The following is a 21920-nucleotide window of genomic DNA, read 5'->3' as shown; positions in this document are numbered from 1 at the left end:
ACTTGGAGTTGAGCATGCAGATTATGCACATTGTTACAATAACCTTTAATGTATAGAATGCACCTAGTGTTTATAGGTAGTTGATACCAATTACTGAAAAATCGGTAACTCATGCAACCCGCGTCCACCTCCGTAACTGGAGATGGCATTCGTAATTTCTCATCTTTGAGCACTAGCATCAGTTTGTAATTACTGAAGATTACTGACCAAAATACTGGAGCAATGCTGAATACTGCCACCATCGTGACTTTGGTAGCTTCAGCTGAGAATAGCATAGGTTTATTAATAATGACCTATATGGTACTTGAGAGGTTAATTCTTTGCACGTTATAAGTTCTGGTAATGCAAAGGCCCAATTTGCACTGCTGAAACACAGCTGCTATATTGCCAATTACACTTGATGAATAGAAGGCTGCTTCATAACCAACGAGGTTGTTACAGGTTTCTGTTAATTGCATCTCTTGCCCCAGGGCGTAGTCCCTGTTAAGTTGATTGTTAAATGTAAATCCCAATAATCAGTAGTTCTGATTGGTATCAACTTAAATTTAACTGGATGGGTGAGGGACCCCAATTCCTCAAATATAGTTTGGGCCTACAACAGTTAATTTTAGTAAAATACAGCGTTTAAACATCATCCAAATAGGCGATAACTAATGTTCTTGAGCTCTGAGCAGCCCATGCACCGGCTTTAGTAATTTGGTAAATAAACCTGGGAACTGAAGTTAGCCTATTTTGCAACGTTTTAACTGTTATCATTGACCCATCCAGATAAATTTCAAATATCTCTGGTGATCCCGGTGAATGGGAACTGAATAGCATGCATCTTTGAGATCGATGCTTGCCATATAGCTCCTATAGAAATCAGTTGTTAGACAGTAACAAAGTTTACTATTCTGAAAGTCTGTGCTGCACATACGAGTTAAATCTGGATGAAGTGACATCCTCCATCTGTCAACCTGTCCTAACAGGCAATCCTGCCCATAATACTGGGCCTGCCTCGAAAGACAACTCCGGCCCCAATTCCAAGCCTGCTTGGAACCTATGTATGTTGTGCAGTATAAGTAATCACATGTTATCATCTGTTTTAAAAACCAGATCTGAATCTCATGTTGTTTTTCATTGTCACTTGTGTAAATATTACCAACATGTTAATGGTCCACAACCCCATGTTTCGGAAAAACTAGACCCACCTACCTCCATGGCTACCGGTGATCTCATGGTAAGCCCAAAGGCCGCTGATGCGGGTTCTTTTCCCCTCCTTGATTGGGGAGGACTGGTAGGGTGCGTGGATTCCATGTTTCTCCTGAGACCGGCTTGGGTCTTGGTCTGAAACCTCATCATACTGAGCCTGCCTTGTAAGACAACTCTGGCCATATTTCCGTGCCCAGCTTTCAGGCTACCACCGGCTTCAGTGAACCGCTTACCCACTATGGAGGCGTGGGGTGTGTCGTCGCCTACTGATGAAGCTTTGCTCGTCGTTGGTACCTTGATTAGTCCGACAGCTTTTTGCTTCCTCCTCCTGGTCTTACCTGTGGGATAGGTCTTACCTGAAGAGAGGATTCGGCGGCGGGTTTCATATCCTGGATTTCATGCCCTCCAATGTCACCCTGATAGCGCTGTCCCCTTGCCGGCTCTTGTAGCGTGAGAATTCTGGCCCCTTACGGGTATTCTGTCAACTCTTCCAGCCCTGAAAACAGGTGCTGCCGCAGGCCCCTGAGGATACCTGCGCTGACATGGCCCCTCCAGCGGACCTATATCAGGTTTTTTTTTTTTTTCTCTCTCTGGGTCAGACTAAAACTGACCCTGAATGCTCCTCTCCTCTCCTCAGAGCGGGAGACATTGTGCAGCCCTGAAACAGGTGTCGCTGCCTGAGGTTTCTCCATAATACCCGGGCTGATAACTCCCTCCTTTGGAGTATATCATTGTGGAGCACCTCTCCATCAGGTGCTCCATGTGGGTTTGAACGTTTAAAAAAGTTAGATTCAGATTCAGATTCAATCTTTATTGTCATTGTGCAGTGTACAGTACAGAGACAACAAAATGCAGTTAGCATCTCCCCAGAAGAGCGAACATAGAATATGAGCAATAAATATATATACATACATAGAGTAGTAGTACAGGTGCACAACCTTTTATCCGAAGATCCAAATAACGAAAACCTCCGAATAGCGGACATTTTTTCGGTCCTTGAAGAAAGGTCCTTGAAAACGTTCACCGAGGGCGGCCCGCAGAGGTGACAGCGAAACCTCCGGTCGGTCCTCGAAGAAAGGGGAACTAAATCCCCATTCATAAAAGAGAAGGTGAGGGTATATTGCGCGGGAGGGTTAATAATTGACAATATGCTGCTGCCTGCCCGCTGAGTTAAAACGTTCCCACGGTAGCACGATACACAGTGTATCGTGAGTCTTGCGTGGGAACTTTTTAACTCAGCGGGCAGGCAGCAGCAGCAGATTGTCGCTGCCTTCAGTTTCAACCCACCTACACCCCTCTGCTTCCCGGCCATGTGTGTGACCCCTTCCCTCCCCTCTCCAGCTCCCCGCCCATTGCACCGGCGCGGGTGCTTTGCACTGTCTTCATGTCGGCGATGCTAGCAGGACAGTGCCAGTCACCGGAGACGTCAGGACCAACGGGACACCGACCCCCAGGCCCACTGCAAGCACGGAGATCCCAGAGACCCACAGCCAGCAGTAGCGCAGCCCCGTTCCAACTCCAGAGGAAAACTGCAAACTGGCCGGAGACATCAGGACCACCAGAAGCCGCTCCCCGATGGGCCGCTACGGCGACAAGTGGCAGTTCGCCCACAGCCCCCTCATCGGGACACCGACCCCCAGGCCCATTGCAAGCACGGAGATCCCAGATCAGCAACTCCAGCCCAGCCCCGCTCCAACTCCAGAGGAACACGCTCCCCGTATGGGGAGAAGCTGATGGTGTGCAAGGTACGTCTTGTTCTTGGGGTCGCGCAGCTCGGGCTGTGGGCGAACAGCCACTTGTCGCCGTAGCGGCCCATCGGGGAGCGGCTTCCTCTGGAGTTGGAGGGGGAGGGGGAGGGGGGTATCGTGCTGTTTGATCGCCCCCTACTATCCCAGGGACAGGGAGACAGGACGTTCACCGAAGGCGGCCCGCAGAGGTGACAGCGGAACCTCCGGTCGGTCCTCGAAGAAAGGGGAACTAAATCCCCATTCATAAAAGAGAAGGTGGGGGTACATTGCGCGGGAGAGTAGGAATCCCAAGACAAAGTTGAGTGAGCGTTCACCGAGGGTGGCCCGCAGAGGTGACAGCGGAACCTCCGGTCGGTCCTGGAAGAAAGGGGAACTAAATCCCCTTCATAAAAGAGAAGTGGAGGGTATATTGCCCGGGAGGGTATATCGCCTACCTGGAAGAAACCGGACATTTTCCCCAGGATATCGTCTGCACACCAAAGCTCACCAAAGCTCACGTTTGGCGCCAAACGCACGTCGCCTCTGCTGCACACGGATATAAGAGTGTGAAAATGTCCCCTAAGGGCATGTAGTCCCGCTAGGGTGACATGAGTGCGAGAGGTGATTCAATGCTGCGGTCACATTTATAAATTCAGGAATTCATTCAACACACTGCATTTAATACAGACATTTATTCTGCAAGAAAAAACTACACTGAAGACTCAAACTCGCGACCGAGGAACTGCCGGGATCAAGGCGCAAACTCGCGACCTTGCGGATATGAGCCGAGCACTCTACCACTGAGCCAGCCATTAAAATCTACGCTAAAAAAATTCCATTCCGAAGACCGACAAATTCCGAATTACGAAAAGTGTCTGGTCCCAAGGCTTTCGGATAAAAGGTTGTGCACCTGTAGTGCAATTTTTTTGCAATACGTTGTTGAGTAGAGTGACAGCCGCCGGGAAGAAGCTGTTCCTGGACCTGCTGGTCCGGCAACGGAGATCCCTGTAGCGCCTCCCGGATGGGTGGAGGGTAAACAGTCTGTGGCTGGGGTGAGAGCAGTCCTTGACGATACTGCGCACCCTCCGCAGACAACGCTTGCTTTGGACAGACTCAATGGAGGGGAGTGAGGAACCGGTGATGCGCTGGGCAGATTTCACCACCCTCCGCAGTGCTTTCCGGTCGGAGACAGAGCAGTTGCCATACCATACTGTGATACAGTTGGTAAGGATGCTCTCGATGGTGCAGCGGTAGAAGTTCACCAGAATCTGAGGAAACAGATGGACCTTCTTTAGTCTCCTCAGGAAAAAGAGATGCTGGTGAGCTTTCTTGACCAGTTGAGGTATTGTGGGTCCAAGAGAGGTCATTGGAGATGTTGACCCCCAGAAACCTGAAGCTGGAGACACGTTCCACCTCCGTCCCGTTAATATGGATGGGCGTGTGCGTGCCGCCCCTAGACCTTCTGAAGTCGACAATGAGCTCCTTGGTCTTCTTGGAGTTAAGGGCCAGGTTGTTGTCAGCGCACCATGCTGCTAGGAGCTGGACCTCCTCCCTATAGGCCGACTTATCGTTGTTGCTGATGAAGCCAATCACCGTTGTATCATCTGCATACTTGATGATGGTGTTAGTACCATATACTATGGGACGACAGATGGCACAATGGACTAAGTGTTCGACTGGCAACCGGAAGGTAGCCGGTTCGAATCCCGCTTGGAGTGCATACTGTCATTGTGTCCTTGGGCAAGACACTTCACCCACCTTTGCCTGTGTGTGAATGTGTGTGAATGTGTGTGAGTGATTGGTGGTGGTCGGAGGGGCCGTAGGCGCAGATTGGCAGCCACGCTTCCGTCATTCTGCCCCAGGGCAGCTGTGGCAACAGAAGTAGCTTACCACCACCGAGTGTGACTGAGGAGTGAATGAATAATGCGATGTAAAGCACCTTGAGTATTAGAAAGGCGCTATATAAATCCCATCCATTATTATTATTATTATTATTATATACAGGTGTGCAGTCGTAGGTGAAGAGGGAGTAGAGGAGGGGGCTCAGCACACAGCCCTGTGGAACGCCGGTGTTCAGGGTGAGTGTTGAAGAAGTGTGCTTGTCTAACCTAACAGACTGGGGTCTGTTGGTTAGAAAGTCCAGTATCCAGTTGCAGAGGGAGGGGTCGATGCCCAGGTCGCTGAGTTTGGTGATCAGTTTTGAGGGGATAATGGTGTTAAATGCTGAGCTATAATCGATGAACAGCATTCTCACGTAGGTGTCTCTGTTGTCAAGGTGGGAGAGGGCGGAGTGAAGTGCCGTTGAGATGGCATCCTCCGTACTCCTGTTCTTGCGGTAGGCGAACTGATAGGGGTCCAGTGTGGGAGGTAGGCAGCCTTTGAGGTGTGCCAGGACCAGCCTCTCGAAGCACTTGGTGATGATGGGAGTAAGTGCAACTGGGCGGAAGTCGTTGAGGCTTGCCGCAGTGGAGTGTTTTGGCACCGGCACGATGGAGGTGGTTTTAAAGCACGTGGGGACAACTGCTTGGGCAAGTGACAGGTTGAAGATGTCAGTCCAGACATCTGTCAGCTGCGCAGCACAGGCCCTGAGGACGCGCACGGGGATGCCGTCATGGCCAGCAGCCTTACGTGCATCAATCCTGTTCAGTGCCACGTACACGACGTAGGGGGTGAGTGTGAGGGGCTGGTGATCAGCAGGGAGCACAGCCTTGATGGCCATCTCTAGATTGTCCCTGTCAAAGCGGCCATAAAAGTGGTTAAGCTCCTCAAGAAAGGAGGCGTCGCTGGATGTGGGGGTGGTGTTGGTGGGTCTATAGTCTGTGATGGCCTGGATGCCTTGCCACATGCGTCGGGGGTCGGAGTTGTTATTGAAGTGCTCCTCAATCCTTAGCTTGTAGCAGTGCTTGGCCTTCTTGATGCCCCTCTTCAGGTTAGCCCTGATGAGCTGTAGGCTCGAGCATCGCCTGACCTGAAAGCGGTGTCCCATGCTTTCAGCACTAGCCTGACCTCGCTGTTCATTACATGGCTTCTGATTCGGGAATATGTTAATCCGTTTGAGGGAGGTGACATTGTTGATGGTGGAGTTGATAAAGTCCAAAACAGAGGATGTATAAGAGTATATGTCCGTGTGGGAGTCAAGGGTGGCCTGGGCTGCAAACACCTTCCAGTCAGTGTTTCCAAAACACTGCTGAAGTGTGGAGTCCGCCTCCGCTGACCAGACTTTAACTGTCCTCACTGTGGGTTTAACACGTCTGATGAGTGGGGAGTACTTTGGGAGGAGGAACAATGAGAGGTGATCAGACTGTCCAAGGTGGGGGAGGGGGATGGCTTTGTAAGCTTCAGCCATGTTTGTGTAAACTTTGTCCAGTATCTTGTCATCTCTAGTGGCGAAGGAGACATGTTGGTGGAATTTGGGGAGTACAGTCTTCAGGTTGGAGTGATTGAAGTCACCCGCAACAATGAAGGCTGCTTCGGGGTTGTGAGTCTGTTGTTTGCTAATGGCAGTATGCAGTTCTTTCATTGCAAGCTTAGCATTAGCATCAGGAGGAATATAGGCTGCAGTCACAACAGTGGAGGTAAACTCTCTGGGCAGATAGAATGGTCTGCATCTAACCCTGAGGAACTCTAGGTTAGCTGAGCAGTGACTCTCGATGATGGTGGTGTCCGTGCACCATGCTTTATTTACATAAATGCACAGACCCCCACCTCTGGTCTTACCGGAGTCTGTTGTCCTGCCCGCTCAGAGTAAATGACGCCCTGTTAGCTGGATGGCGCTGTCAGGAACGTCAGTGTTGAGCCAAGTTTCAGTGACGATCAAGCTGCTGCAGTCTTTGATCCAGATGTGGGAGGTGATCCTTAGCCGGAGTTCATCCATTTTGTTTGCCAGTGAGCGCACGTTGGCGAGGAAAAGGCTAGGAATCGATAGCCTGTGTGGGGTTAGCTCTAACCTAGCCTTTAACCCACCTCTGCATCCACGGCGGTGTTTGCGTTTGCGTCGCCGTCTGTGGGTGCTTCCAGTCGGCCGAGCTGACTTGGTGCGCTCCGCTGTTCTGGCTAGTTCAGGAGCGAGACGGAGTTCGTCCGAAAAGTTGTTATAGCCGCAGGAACCAAGGAAACTTACCTTGCTGGTTTAAACTTACCGCTGGACAGTGCAAATGCTGCCGCCAGTCGGCTCGTTTGCGCAAAGCGAGTCAACGTAATGACAAGCCAGGCGAGGTGACGGCCTTCTTCACGTAGTCACTCACGTGACTCCGAAGTAAAATAGGATGCCAGGTTACAGTTTGCCAAGAAGTACTTAAAAGAGCAAACATAGTTCTGGAAAAAGGTCCTGTGGACAGATGAGATGGAGATTAACTTATATCAGAGTGATGGCAAGAGCAAAGTATGGAGGAGAAGACAAACTGCTCATGATCCAAAGCATACCACCACATCTGTGAAACACGGTGGTGGGGGTGTTATGGCCTGGGCATGTATGGCTGCTGATGGGACTGGCTCACTTCCCCTCATTGATGATACAACTGCTGATGGTAGTAGCATAATGAATTCTGATGTGTATAGACACATCCTATCTGCTCAAGTTTAAACAAATGCCTCAAAACTCATTGGCCGGCGGTTCATTCTACAGCAAGACAATGATCCCAAACATACTGCTAACGCAACAAAGGAGTTTTACAAAGCTAAAAAATGGTCAATTATTGAGTGGCCAAGTCAATCACCCAATCTGAACCCAATTGAGCATGTCTTTTATATGCTGAAGAGAAAACTGAAGGGGATTAGCTCCCAAAACAAGCATAAGCTAAAGATGGCTACAATACAGGCCTGGCAGAGCATCACTAGAGAAGACACCCAGCAACTGGTGATGTCCATGAATCGTAGACTTCAAGCAGTCAATGCATGCAAATGATGTGCAATAAAATACTAAACATGACTACTTTCATTTACATGACATTGCTGTGTCCGAAACATTATGGTGCCCTGAAATGGGGGGACTATGAATAAACACTGCTGTAATTTCTACATGTTGAAACCAAAATGTACAAAAATGGCCTTTATTAACATCTGACAATATGTACATTAACCACATGTGATTTTTTCTATTACAAATCTCAAATTGTGGAGCAGAGGCAAATAAATAAATTATGGGTCTTTGTCCCAAACATTATGGAAGGCATTGTACTGCAGGAGTAGGCTATTCAGCCCTTCGAGCCTGCAATATGATCATGGCTGATCATCCAAAATGAGTACCCCGTTCCTGCTTTCTCCCTATATCATTAGCCCGAAGAGCTATATTTAACTCTCTCGTGAATGCAAGCCTTGATCAACTTCTCAGCCAGTGCTGTTAATTTCTCCATTGATGCGGTTTGATCTGCTGAATAATTCTGGCATTCTGGTTTCATTTTATATTTCCAGCATGTTTTTTAATTTATTGTTCAAATGAAATGTATATTTAATTAGATTTTTATGCTCCAAGCTGGGTGGATTCCTTTCCTTGATGATTCTGCCTAAAAAACAACGCAATTAATTTAAATGGTCAAAAAAACATTTCCACCATTTTATTTATTTCTGTGGTACATTTAATGTTTTGTTTCAGTTATCCAGTAATAGCTCGCTGCTCGTACAAAATACTATGGGCATAGAATTTTTATTTGGCTTTCCCAACCTTTGGATGCAAATTGAATGGAAACTGAAACAAATATACACTTTTTCATGTATGGCCTTCTCCAGGGTGTTTGATGGATGGACCCAGGAAATGTTACTGTCTTGACATTTAGCAGCAAATTAAACATACCTGAATTTGTAAAGCAACAAGCCGCACCACAGCTGTGCTGAAGGGTAGTGGAGGAGAAAGGTACGGACTCAGGTGCAGAAGTGGTAGACCATCAGCAACACTTGATGGTCCAACAACGCCCATTACCTATGGATATCAAATGAGAGAATTAAATGTCACTGCAAGGTATCAGACAGGTATCAGTTCCTGAAATCCCCTATAATTAATAAAATCAGTGTATTTTCATTCTTGGTTTATATTTATATTATGACTGGAATACACGTTATATGATATTCTATTTAATATTTTCAGTTGGATGTACTGAAGAATGTTCACTAATTTTAGCAGTTTCTTGACAGAACAACTCAACACAAAACAAAACAATTAAGTTTTATGTGGAGATAAAACGTTTTAACCCCTCGATTGTTAGGTAGATAAAATAACTCCAAGAAATGTTCTCAGAGATCAGATGCAGGAATGTGATGGTAGCTTCAACAATATTCATAAAGGTTGACATGATCGAGAACAAAATTTCCCCTTTGTGTGGCAATGTAACTACATTAAAGATTCAATCTATCCAATACTGGTACACCACAACTGAATGTGTAGAAAGCTGACAAAGTTTCTTTGATAGCATCATCTGAATACGTAAACTCTGCTGCCTAGCAGGTCAAAACCAGCAGGTAGATGAGAATAGCACCATTTGCAAATTCCACTCAGGATTTACACTTAAACTGGGAAAACCCTCAAACTACTTACTTAAATACAATGCCTTCAATTCATAAACTGCAAGTTTACAGAGATTACGGAGAGCAGTATGTCAAGGAGGACTCTCTAACTTCTACAGGTGCACAGTGGAGAGCATGTTGATTGGTTGCATCGTGGCTTGGTTAGGCAACTTGTGCGTCCAGGAGCGGAAAAGGCTGCAAAAAGTTGTAACCACTGCCCAGGCCATCACCGGCTCGGACTTCATCAAGGGGATCTATCATAGGCGCTGCCTCAAAAAGGCTGCCAGCATCATCAAGGACCCACACCATCCTGGCCACACACTCATCTCTCCGCTGCCTTCAGGTAGAAGGTACAGGAGCCTGAAATCTGCAACATCCAGGTTCAGGAACTGCTTTTTTCCCCACAGTCATCAGACTATTAAACACAACTTCAAACAAACTCTGAACTATAACAGCCTATTGGACTTTATCTGTTTATTTATGCGTATATATATGGTCTATGGTATATAGACACTGATCTGTTCTGTATTTATGCCTACAATATTCTGTTGTGCTGCAGCAAGCTAGAATTTCATTATCCTATCTGGGACACATGACAATAAACTCACTTGACTTGACTTGACTTCAAGGTGACTATAAACTATGACAATCTTAAGGGCAATTATGATGAGTTAAGTTTACATCCTCAAAAATAACCCAATTATCCTTTTACTGAAAACAGAGAAATAAATCCTTAAGTGAATACAGGCACAAGCATTCTTGAGCAATTGTTCAGTAATTTTGGAAATCAGATAGAAATGAAAGAAGAAGAAAAAAAAAAAAAAAAAACGATATTCTGAGAGGTTGCTGACTTCACTGAAATGTATTTTGCCTTTGATTTCTTTCCTGAGGGATGATAAATCTTGCTTGGAGGCGAATCTGAGGGAGCCAGTTAACTTGTTACCCTACTTAAATCTCAACCCTTCCAATTCAACATTCATGTGATGAATCTTTATTTTCAGCCTAGCATAGATTTCCCAGCACATGTTACCATAGTTAGGAGCAATGGCAAAAGTTCTCTCAGACCTTCCTTTTGTGTTGACAAGGAGCCAAATCTAGAATTGCAACTAGCATCAGAAAATGATCAGCGTGGATTGGAAATTAATGCTTGATTTTTTAATCTACACAGTTCAGTGCCAGACAGTTCACATCAATGTAAGAACTCTACATAATATTAAGCAAAGAATGATTAAATCTCTGTGCTTACAATTCTACTTACCAAATTAACACAGACATTAATCAATGACCTGAGATGTGGCAGAAATGAAATGATCGGCTGTCTTTGAAGAGTTAAACAAATGCCTTCTATTAAACTGCTGGCAGCTTCCCATTCCACCTGGCGCCTAAAGAAATAATAATGATTAGCCAAAATATTCTGAAATATCCCAATATTTTAAACTAATTTATTAGATGGAAAACTACATATGTCCTAACATCAATGTCACTTTATTAAATATTCAAAAAGTTAAATTAACATTTTTCATTTCTTGATTTGCAGCCTTTCAATTCTTCAATGTCACTAATAGCTTAACCATCATGTAGACCTCACCTGCTGGATGCCAGAAACAGCCTGGAACAGATGCCCAACAGCAACTGATATCAGGAAAGAAGAAATTCATACCATGGAAACTCCCAGCCCTTCACAGATGGTCACAAGTTCTAGACCAATAGGTGCTCAATGTGACTGACTGCACAGTCATTTCGACCAAATGTGAAGAGCGAGCATTTTCATGGCTTAAATGTCTTCTTTTCTGACATCAGTTACTGCCGGGCATTTAATGTTGGCAGTTTCTGGCATCCAGCAAGTGATATTATCAAGATGCCTATTTAGTCAGTCACAATGAAGAACCTACAGTCTGCTAAAAAAACCTTCACAATGAAGTCTTAGACCCAACATACCTGCCATTTTCAAAGCTTCAAACTTGAGTGTTAAACGTGCAAAATATATGCAAATGCTAATATGCAATTGGTTAAAATAATCCAGTACAGGTGCACAACCTTTTATCCGAAGATCCAAATAACGAAAACCTCCGAATAGCGGCCATTTTTTCGGTCCTTGAAGAAAGGTCCTTGAAAACGTTCACAGAGGGCGGCCCGCAGAGGTGACAGCGGAACCTCCGGTCGGTCCTCGAAGAAAGGGGAACTAAATCCCCATTCATAAAAGAGAAGATGAGGGTATATTGCGCGGGAGGGTTAATAATTGACAATCTGCTGCTGCCTGCCCGCTGAATTAAAAAGTTCCCACGGTAGACTCACGATATACAGTGTTTCGTGAGTCTTGCGTGGGAACTTTTTAACTCAGCGGGGCAGGCAGCAGCAGATTGTCGCTCGCTTCAGTATCACCCCACCTACACCCCTCTGCTTCCCGGCCATGTGTGTGACCCCTTCCCTCCCCTCTCCAGCTCCCCGCCCATTGCACCGGCGCGGGGGCTTTGCACTGTCTTCACGTCGGTGATTGCAGCAGGACCGTGTCAGGACCAATTGGACACCGACCACCAGGCCCACCGCAAGCACGGAGATCCCAGAGACCCACAGCCAACAGCAGCCCAGCCCAGCCCCACTCCAACTACAGAGGAACCTGGGTTGCGGATGACGGGGCGCAGCTCGGGGCGTCGTAGGGGCCCATCGGGGAGCGGCCACTCAAAGCCACGCCGGGAGATGTAGGGCCCTGCCCCGGTCTTGATGTTGGAGCCCCCGGCGGGCGCTAGCAAGTCCGCGGCAATTTACAGCCGCGCCGGGCGTTGTAAGGCCCCCCTCCAGGTCACTCTCAACCTCTATGATGTTTGCTCTCAACCCCGTAATTCGGGCGGGAGAAGTCGCCGCTGCCGGTGCCCCGCAAAGCAGTCTCCCACCGGAGACCCGCGAGCTCCCGGTGACACCATCCACCGGAGTCGGGTCGCAGCAGCTCGCCCCCGCAAATCTCCACGCTCCGAAGCTGGCTAGCTCCACGGAGGTAGGTCCGTAGGTCCACGGCTCCCACCGCCGCCCACCGACCCCCAGGCCCACTGCAAGCACGGAGATCCCAGAGACCCACAGCCAGCAGCAACTCCAGCCCAGCCCCGCTCCAACTCCAGAGGAACACGTAGGGCAGAAGCTGATGGTGTGCAAGGTACGTCTTGTTCTTGGGGTGGCGGATGAGGGGGCGCAGCTCGGGCTGTGGGCGAACTGCCACTTGTCGCTGTAGCGGCCAAAGATCATAGAGGAGCTCCTCTATGATCTTTGGTAGCGGCCCATCGGGGAGCGGATTCCTCTGGAGTTGGAGGGGGAGGGGGGTATTGTGCTGTTTGATCGCCCCCTGCTATCCCAGGGACAGGGAGACACAGCGGCTTTTTAGACTGGTGGGCAATCACTTCCAAAGTTCTGCCCACACTAGTCAGTACACTTCTCCTACACTGTATTTCATACAAACATTTATTCTGCAAGAAAAAACGACATTGAAGACTCAAACTCGCGATCGAGTAACTGCCAGGATCAAGGCGCAAACTCGCGACCTTGCGGATATGAGCCGAGCACTCTACCACTGAGCCAGCCATTAAAATCTACGCTAAAAAAATTCCATTCCGAAGACCGACAAATTCTGAATTACGAAAAGTGTCTGGTCCCAAGGCTTTCGGATAAAAGGTTGTGCACCTGTAATACAAAACAACAATCATGAAAAACTATAAGAAATAGGAAGAAAATATTATTTTCTGATGCTTGCTCTTGACCTCCATAGCTTGGCCCTCTTCAAAAGTCAGAACTCAGTTGAGAGACAAACATCAATAGTGGAGAAAACAAATTACATCAGAGGCCATTGTGTCAAAGTTTGAGCCGATATAGTGAAATGTATTTTAGCAGGATCAAAAAGTATGTTTTTAATTTAATTTGATATTAAATATTTTATGAGTAAATATTATAAACCTTGAAAAAAAGTTTTTTTGTTACTTTATACACAACTGGATATTAAAGATGTTCAAGAAGGAACTGCAGATGCTGGAAAATCGAAGTTACACAAAAATGCTGGAGAAACTCAGTGGGTGCAGCAGCATCTATGAAGCGAAGGAAATAGGTAAAGTTTCGGGCCGAAACCCTTCTTCAGACTCAGACTCTGAAGAAGGGTTTCGGCCCGAAACGTTACCTATTTCCTTCGCTCCATAGATGCTGCTGCACCCGCTGAGTTTCTCCAGCATTTTTGTGTACCTTGGATATTAAAGATGATTGGCAAATATAAAATTATTGTTAGCCAGAGCAGTTGGTAGGCTGTAACTATAGCTTACAGCCTATTAAATACCAAGTTGCATCAAGTAGACATGACATTTAAGGGTTAGTTTATAAATACGTGTACTTAGCAGAAATTCAATGCATTAATTGTAGATTTTCACATTTAACGACATACATGTATACTCCAGAAACTGCTACTGGATTTCCTCTTTCATAATAGGATGTGTAAATAAACTTGGTTTCTCGCTTTGCAAATTCCAGGCTAATCTACAAAATTATGTTTAGTGTGTACTATTGTGATTATGTCCATCCTTTCAGCAATAACCATTAAGGAATAAGATCTTTAAGGATCTATTGTATTATTCCGGATTAGATATTTACTACTAATACTACACAATTTATCAGCAAACTGCACAAGATAAGGAACCTACTCTCTATTCCTCCATCTCTGTTGGTGGTGGTGGGGAGGGGGGGGGAGACAGTGGGAGCAGAACTATGGGGCACACAGGAGGCATAGTAGAGAAAATCCAGGGAACTATAGGCGGGTTAGTTTCAAGTCAGCGGTAGGTATACTATTGGAGAGAATTCTATGAGATAGCATTTACTTCCATTTGAAAGAGAATGGGCTAATTAGAGAGGCTTTGGCCGCAGTAGGTTGTGTCTCACAAACTTGACTGAGTTCTTTGAGGAGGTGACAAAGGAGCAACTGAAGGTAGAGGAGTGGATGTTGTCTGCATGGATTTTAGTAAGGCCTTTGATAAGCTCCTCATGGTAGGCTGATCCAGAAGATTAAGATGTACGGGATTCACGATGACTTGGTCGTATGGATTCGGAACTGGCTTATTCATTGAAGACAGAGGGTTGTGGTGAAAGGAAGTTATTCTGGACCAGTGGAGTGCTGGAAGCCCTGCTGTTTGTGATATATATAAATGACCTAAACGTAATTGTAGGTTGGTTGGTAAGTTTGCTGATGACACCACAATTGGAGGAGTTGCAGACAGTGTGGAAGGCAGTCAGAAGATACAGCGGAATAGAGATCAGCTGTAGAAATGGGCGGAGAAATGGCAGATTAAATCCGATAAATGCAATGTGTTGCACTTTGGGAGGTTGAATGCAAAGAGACAGTTACCAGGTTTGTCAAGCAGCGGGATCTTGGAATCCAAGTTCATAGCTCACTAAAGGTGGCAGTACAAGTAGTTAGTAGTTTATGCAAATCTAAGATAAATGGAGGTTTAGCTTTACCAAATTTTTTGTTTTATTTCTGGGCAGTTAATATTAAAAATATGAACTTTTGGCTGGAAGAAATGGACCAACAACCAGATTGGTCAAAGATGGAAAAGGAAGATTGTTTACCTTTTGAAATTGGTTCGATTCTGTTTGCTACCTCAAAATTGAATTAAAAAAACTTACAGAAAAAATCCTATAATATACAGTGGTATGCGAATTTGGAGACAATTAAAAAATACCTTAAAATTTGATAGTTTATCACTCTATCTCCCCATCGTGAACAACCCCTCATTTAAACCTTTTATGTTGGATAAAGGTTTCATACAATGAAAAATTTATGGAATTAAAAGGATGGGACAACTTTATAAGAAAGGCATCTTTCTTTCATTTCAGGGGCTACAACAGACTTACGGACTACACTCAAATTATTTTTTTAGATATTTACAACTTAGAAATTATGTTAAATCAAATACATAAAACTTTAGAACTAGAGATCCAGAAATTCTTGATGATTGTTTGAATAAACATCCTAATACTGGCTGACCTAACTCACACATTCGCAAATTGTATAAAAATCAAAAACTTCTGGACGGACATTTTTAGAATAATATCTATAGTTGTCAACACTCAATTGGATCCCGATTTAAAACTAATAATACTAGGAATATCAGAACAAAGCCTAACATTTACAACAACCCAAAGAAACTTTATCAACTACAGTATAATAACTAGGAAAAAATTAATATTAAAAAATTGGAAAGGTCCTATAACCCCCACAATTAAAATGTGGATTGTGGAAATGTCGGAGACCTTACATTTGGAAAGAATCAGACATGTCTTAATGGACAAACAAGAACTTTTTATCAGAATATGGTCTCCATTCATTGACTACTTGAAGGGGCAGACTGGTTCGGCATGGGAACCTGACTGAAACTCGAATTAAGGTTTAGATGAAAAGTTATACTATATAATTTACAAACTTAACTCCAATGTTGTATTTTTAGTAAATTATTCCATTCTTCTTTATCATGCTTTTTCCTTTTTTTTAAATTTCTCTTTCTTATTTTCTATCTATATAAAAAAAAATACTAGAAGCAGAGTTAATATCAATCGATAATATTAGTAATGTAGGAATGATATACATGAAATGTTTTTAATATGATATGTACCTGCCTCTAATAAAAAGATTATTAAAAAAAAAAAAAAAGACACAGCGGAATAGAGATCAGCTGCAGAAATGGGCGGAGAAATGGCACATTAAATCCGAGCAAATGCAATGTGTTGCACTTTGGGAGGTTGAATGCAAAGAGACAGTTACCAGGTTTGTCATGCAGCGGGATCTTGGAATCCAAGTTCTTAGCTCACTAAAGGTGGCAGCACAAGTAGTTAGGGTGGGAAAGAGGCACATGGTATGCTTGTCTTTATTGCTAGGGGCATTGAATAGAAGAGTCAGGATGTCTTGAAGCAGCTCTATAAGACTTTGGATAGGTCACATTTGGAGTATTGCATGCATTTTGGTCACTCCATTACAGGAAAAATGTAAAAGCTTTGGAGAGGGTGCAGAGGTGGTTTACCAGAATGCTGCCTGGATTGAAGGGTTTCTGCTACAAAGAAAGTTTGTATAGTTTGCGATTGTTTTCTCCAGAATGTCAGAGGTTGAGGGGAAACCTGATGGAAGCATATACAATTATGAGAGACATAGACAGAGGAGACAGTCAGAACCTTTACCTGCAGGGTGAAAATGTCCTCCACTAGAGGGCATTGATACAAATGCATCTATTGATGCTCCTGAACACATCATCAGTGATGTAACCGGGGGTCATTGGGTGTTTCGGGTCTTTCAACATCAGACACCCTCACCCAGGCGACCCAGCCGTGGTTGATCAGACCACGACTTGTGTTCAGGTGGCATTCGCTCCTCCCCAAGGACCTTCTCTCCTGATCCAGAGCCATCTCGAGGCCTTCTCCGTTGCCTCTGTGGTGTTCTTGATGGCCCTTTTCCTCGCCACTCCGTTGATGCCCAGTGCGCTAAAGGCTTTGTAGAGCGATTGCCCTGCAAAACCTCTGCAGCCAACCTCGATGGGCATACACCTTGCCTTCCAGCCCTGCTTACGGCAGTCTATGACCAGCTTTTCATACTTGGTCATCTTCCTCTCGTGAGCCTCCTCCAGACGGTCCTCCCACGGCATTGTCAGTTCCAACAAGACGATGTTTTTGGTCGCCTCTGAGACCAGGAGGATATCTGGCCTCAGGGTGGTCGTGGCAATGTGCTGTGGGAACTTCAGCTGTTTCACCAGGTCTACGGAAAGCTGCCAGTCCTGCGCAGTCGCCAGGATTCCTGACTGATTCCTGGCTGCTGTGGTTCTTGGCAGCTGCACTCCGGCCTTAACGAAGGTGATCATCTGGGTGGTGGGGCGTTCTCGTCTGCAGCTGCTGATTCCCATGCTGATGGCTTCTGCAATGGGTTTGAGAACCTGGTCGTGACGCCATGTGTACCGGCCCTGCCCAAGAGCCTTTGGCCAACAGCTCAGGATGTGTTCCAACGTCCCCTTGCCTGAGCATTGCGGGCAATCTGGAGATTCCGCTTTGCCCCAGATGAAGAGGTTCGATGGGCTGGGCAGGACATCATACACTGCCTGGACCAGGAACTTGATGCCCTGTGGTTCTGCCTGCCAGAGCTCAGTCCATGTGACTTTTCAGTCCATGGCCTGCTCTCACCTTGTCCAGGCTCCCTGCTGCCTCAATCCAACTGCTCTGGTACACCTCTCCTCCCCCACCACTTCCCTCACTTCCTCCTGGACCAGCCTGCGCCTCTCCTTCCCCTTGGCCTTGTCAAACTGCGGAGTTGGGAAGATTCCCAGGCCAGCTCTTCCCCGAGTCACTGCTCCCACCAGGACTCTGTGGCGTATCCGGGACTCTGCTTGCAGCACGGCTTCGCCGGCTCTCCACTTCCTCCCAGTTTTCACCTCCACCCCTGCCTGAGCCACCTTGGTGTCGCTGGAGTCCATGTACAGCATCACCTCTCTGGCCCGAGTCACCTTAAACTCCTCCTCCAGGGACTTCAGGGGCAGCTGGAGCTTGGCGTTATTTCCGTAAAGGGCGATGCTGCTAAGGCTCCTGGGCTGTCCCAGCCACCTTCTGAGAAAGCTGCTGACTTTCCTCTCCAATCTCCATACCATGGATGTTGGGACTTCATAGACAAGCAGTGGCCAGAGTATCCTTGGCAGGATACCATGCTGGTAAATCCATGTCTTGAACTTGCCGGGAAGCCCGACCGGTCCACTGCTCTCAACCAGCTCTCCAGCTCCTGACAGGTTGCCTGGACAGATGCTGTATCCTTCAGGCTGCTGCTAAACACCTTGCCAAGACTCTTCACTGGCCTTTCGGAGACAGTTGGGAATGGTGTCCCTTCGATGCTGAAGCGGAACCTGTCCATGACTTTGCCCTTCTTCAGCACCAGTGACCTTGATTTTCCTGGCTTAAACCTCATCCTTGCCCATCCAATCAGTTTCTCCAACCCCTGCAGGATCCACCTGCCTCCTGGCACTGACTCAGTGGTGACAGTCAGGTCGTCCATGAAGGCTCTGATTGGTGGTTGGCGCATTCCTGACTTGGTCCGAGGGCCCCGGCACTCTGGCTCAGCAGACTTGACGATCATGTTCATCGCCAAGGCAAAAAGGATCACAGAGATGGTACAGCCTGTGATGATCCCAACCTCCAGTCTGTGCCACTCTGATGTTGCTGACCCTGATGTGACTCTCATGCTGAAATGGTTGTAATAGTCCAGGATGAGATCTGCCACTTGGCCCGGCACATGATGCTTGGCCATGACTGTCTGGATCAGCTTGTACGGGATGGAGCTATAGGCGTTGGCCAGGTCAAGCCAGAGCACTGTCAGGTTTCCCTTGTTCTCCCTGGCTTCTCTGATGAGCTGGGTCACCACTCCTGTGTGCTCTAGACACCCCGGCACTCCAGATAAGCCTCCCTTTTGCACTGAGCTGTCGATGTGGCCATTGCTGGAGAGGAAGTTGGTCAGCCGCCTCGCCACTATGCTGAAGAAGATCTTGCCTTCAACGCTTAGCAAGGAGATGATCCTGAACTGATCGATCTTCTTGGAATCTTCTTCCTTTGGGACCCAGACTCCTTCAGCTAATCGCCACTACTGCGCCACTTTCCCTCTCCTCCAGATGACTTTCAGGATCTTCCACAGCCGTTTCAGTAACAAGGGGCAGTTCTTATAGACCCTGTAGGGGACTGCTCGGGCCAGGGGCTGAGCCAGATCTTGCTCTCTTCACAACGTCCTGGACCTCTTTCAGGAGTGGCTCTCTACTATCAAACTCCTTGATGGGTGGAGGTGGTTTTATCAGGATGTTGCACTGGCCCAGCACCTGCTGCCTGACGGGGTCACTGTAGGTCATCTGGATGTGCCGGTCGATCTCCTCCTTAGAGCAAGCCAAATTCCCACTGCGCTTCTGCCCGAGCAGTTGTTTGGTGAAGCCGAAGGGGTTGGCTATGAAGAATGCTCGCTTCCTGGCTCTTTCCTTCTGGCGTCTTCGGTGCCACTCGGCTCTACGGAGGGTCATCAGTTTTTTCCTCAGGATGGTTCGCAGCTCAGCCAAGGGGGGACGTTGCTCTTCACTGGCCTCTTTATACTGCTTCTTGAGGGACATCAGCTCATGCCAGATCTTGTGGATCTTTGTTGCTCGTTGGTTCATGGTGAAAGGTGTTCTGGCCGGCTTCTTCTCCACTGCTCCAAACCTTTCCACAGCTAGGCTGATGATGATTGTCGTTTGGTCCACGTCTCCCTTCGCAGTTGCTTCTAGCACCTTGTCGACGTCCTCGTCAAACTGATGCTAGACTGCCGTCTTGCAGGCCTGAGGCCATTTGACTTAAACCTTCTCCGGAGAACTGTTCCGAGGGACTAGTTGCACCACTTGGAGGCTTCGGGCTCTATGGGGTGATTCCGGGCCCGGTTCCTCCTCCATCTCACCAGGTAAAATACCTGTGCGATGTGACACTCCCTGTCCCTCCAAACGCTTCATCCGGGTCTGGTGAATCTTCAGGCCTCGGCTATTCTTGCAAACCTTACCACATCTGCATTTGATACTCATAGTCGGTTGTCCATTGCCATTAGTCGTTAACCTTTGATCCGTCAAATTGAGGTGCTCATCCTTCCCGCCCTCTCGGGCTCCCTGAGGGTTTGTCATGGAGCGGGATCTTGGAATCCAAGTTCTTAGCTAACTAAAGGTGGCAGCATAAGTAGTTAGGGTGGGAAAGAGGCACATGGTATGCTTGTCTTTATTGCTACCGGCATTGAATAGAAGAGTCAGGAAGTCATGAAACAGCTCGATAAGACATTGGATTGGTCACATTTGGAGTATTGCATGCAGTTCTGGTCACTACATTACAGGAAAAATGTAAAAGCTTTGGAGAGGGTGCAGAGGTGGTTTACCAGATTGTTGCCTGGATTGAAGGGTTTCTGCTACAAGGAAAGTTTGTATAGTTTGGGATTGTTTTCTCCAGAATGTCAGAGGTTGAGGGGAAACCTGATGGAGGCATGTACAATTATGAGAGACATAGATAGAGGAGACAGTCAGAACCTTTACCTCCAGGGTGGAAATGTCTTCCACTAGAGAGCATAACTATAAAGTGAGAGGGAGAAAGTTTAATGAAGATGAGCAAATGTTTTTTTTCCCCACACAGAGGGTGGTGGGGAACTGGAACGCATTACCAGGGGCGGTGATGGAGGCAGATATGATAGTGGCGTTTAAGAGGCTTTTAGATAGGCACATGGAAGTGCAGGGAATAGAGGGAAATTGATTATGTGTAAGCAGATGAGATGTTCAACTAGGCATCACGATCAGCACAAACATTCCTGTGTTGTACTGTTCTATGTTCTATGTACATTGTTACCTGAAAGTGTCGTCACAGTTAGACAGTGAAGAAGGATTTCGGCATGTTGGCCTTCATCAGTTAAGGAATTGAGAATAGATGCTGGGATGATTTGTTACAGTTTTACAAGATGTTGATGAGACCACACTTGGAATACTGATTTCAGTTTTAGTTACCCTGCTGTAGAAAGATGGCATTAAGCTGGAAAGAGTGCAGAGAAGATATTTGGGGATGTTGCCAGGACTCGATGGCCTGAGCTGTAGGGTGTAGTTGGACAGGCTTGGACTTTATTCCTTGGAGTGCAGGTGGCTGATGGGGTGATCTTATGGAGGTGTAGAAAATCACGATATGCACAGATAGGGTGAATACCCAGTCTTTTTCTCAGGGTGGGGGAATCAAGAACAGAGGACCTAGGTATAAGCTGAGAGGGGAAAGATTTAATACAAACCTGAGGGGTAACTTTTTCACACAGAGGGTGGTGGGTATATGGAACAAACTGTCAGAAGAAGTAACTGAGGCAGGTACAATATTTTTAAAACACATTTGGACAGGTACATGGAAAAACCGAGGAAGTACAAATTAGTGTTAACTATGTTCCTCTTTTCACCGAGGCTACCAGATCTGGTGAGTGTTTCCATTTTCTGTTTTTATTTCAGATTTCCACCCTCTGCAGTGCTTTTTGATTTTCCAGTTTGAAATAAGTGGGTGAATTCAAAAACTTTTCAAAAGTTGTCATTGAAGTTGGCGTAGCTTCAAGGAGGAAATACATTTTCGCAGACACCAAGTTAAGCCTAAATCACCTCATCTTGTCAGCCAAGTGCTAAACAAAGCTTTACAAAAGCTTAATACGCCTGGACGTGGAAGACAAAGGCCAAATGCTCTACCCATCACATTCCCAACTATATTCTGTAAGGTTTATTAAGATACAAATCAAATTACCTTAAGGTTGGCATTTTGTGAATCTTATTGAACATTCGATCTAATCGTTTCAAGATTAAAATGAGAGCTGGCCGTACAGCTTCTGTAGTCCAATCAGTGATTGGCAGCATTTCCATGATGTATCTGCGAAGACCATGACTCTCCATGGTTTGGGTATCATATGGTGCAAGCTTCAGAAGGGAATGTGCAATTTCTGCCAATCTAAAATAC

The 21920-nt window shown here is 46.5% G+C and overlaps 1 protein-coding gene and 1 long non-coding RNA gene across 7 annotated transcripts in view; one reads left to right on the top strand and one right to left on the bottom strand.

Annotated features, from left to right (window-relative positions):
- unc80 (unc-80 homolog, NALCN channel complex subunit) overlaps window positions 1–21920 on the bottom strand; it is a 345386-nt gene that overhangs the window by 46748 nt on the left and 276718 nt on the right. For all 6 annotated transcript variants that reach the window (XM_033023608.1, XM_033023610.1, XM_033023609.1 and 3 more), the window contains 3 exons: window positions 21711–21911; window positions 10672–10795; window positions 8707–8832 (listed from right to left, as the gene is read on the bottom strand). In XM_033023608.1, the coding sequence (XP_032879499.1) occupies window positions 8707–8832; window positions 10672–10795; window positions 21711–21911 (451 nt within the window). The remainder of the gene's footprint in view (window positions 1–8706; window positions 8833–10671; window positions 10796–21710; window positions 21912–21920) is intronic.
- Window positions 947–15158, top strand: LOC116974983. The gene is made up of 3 exons (XR_004412495.1): window positions 947–958; window positions 9580–9586; window positions 15065–15158. It is a non-coding gene; the product is annotated as an uncharacterized LOC116974983 (long non-coding RNA).

This window comes from Amblyraja radiata, chromosome 7 (assembly GCF_010909765.2).
Source record: "Amblyraja radiata isolate CabotCenter1 chromosome 7, sAmbRad1.1.pri, whole genome shotgun sequence".
NCBI lineage: Eukaryota > Metazoa > Chordata > Chondrichthyes > Rajiformes > Rajidae > Amblyraja > Amblyraja radiata.
This window is presented reverse-complemented; position numbering and strand designations above follow the sequence as displayed.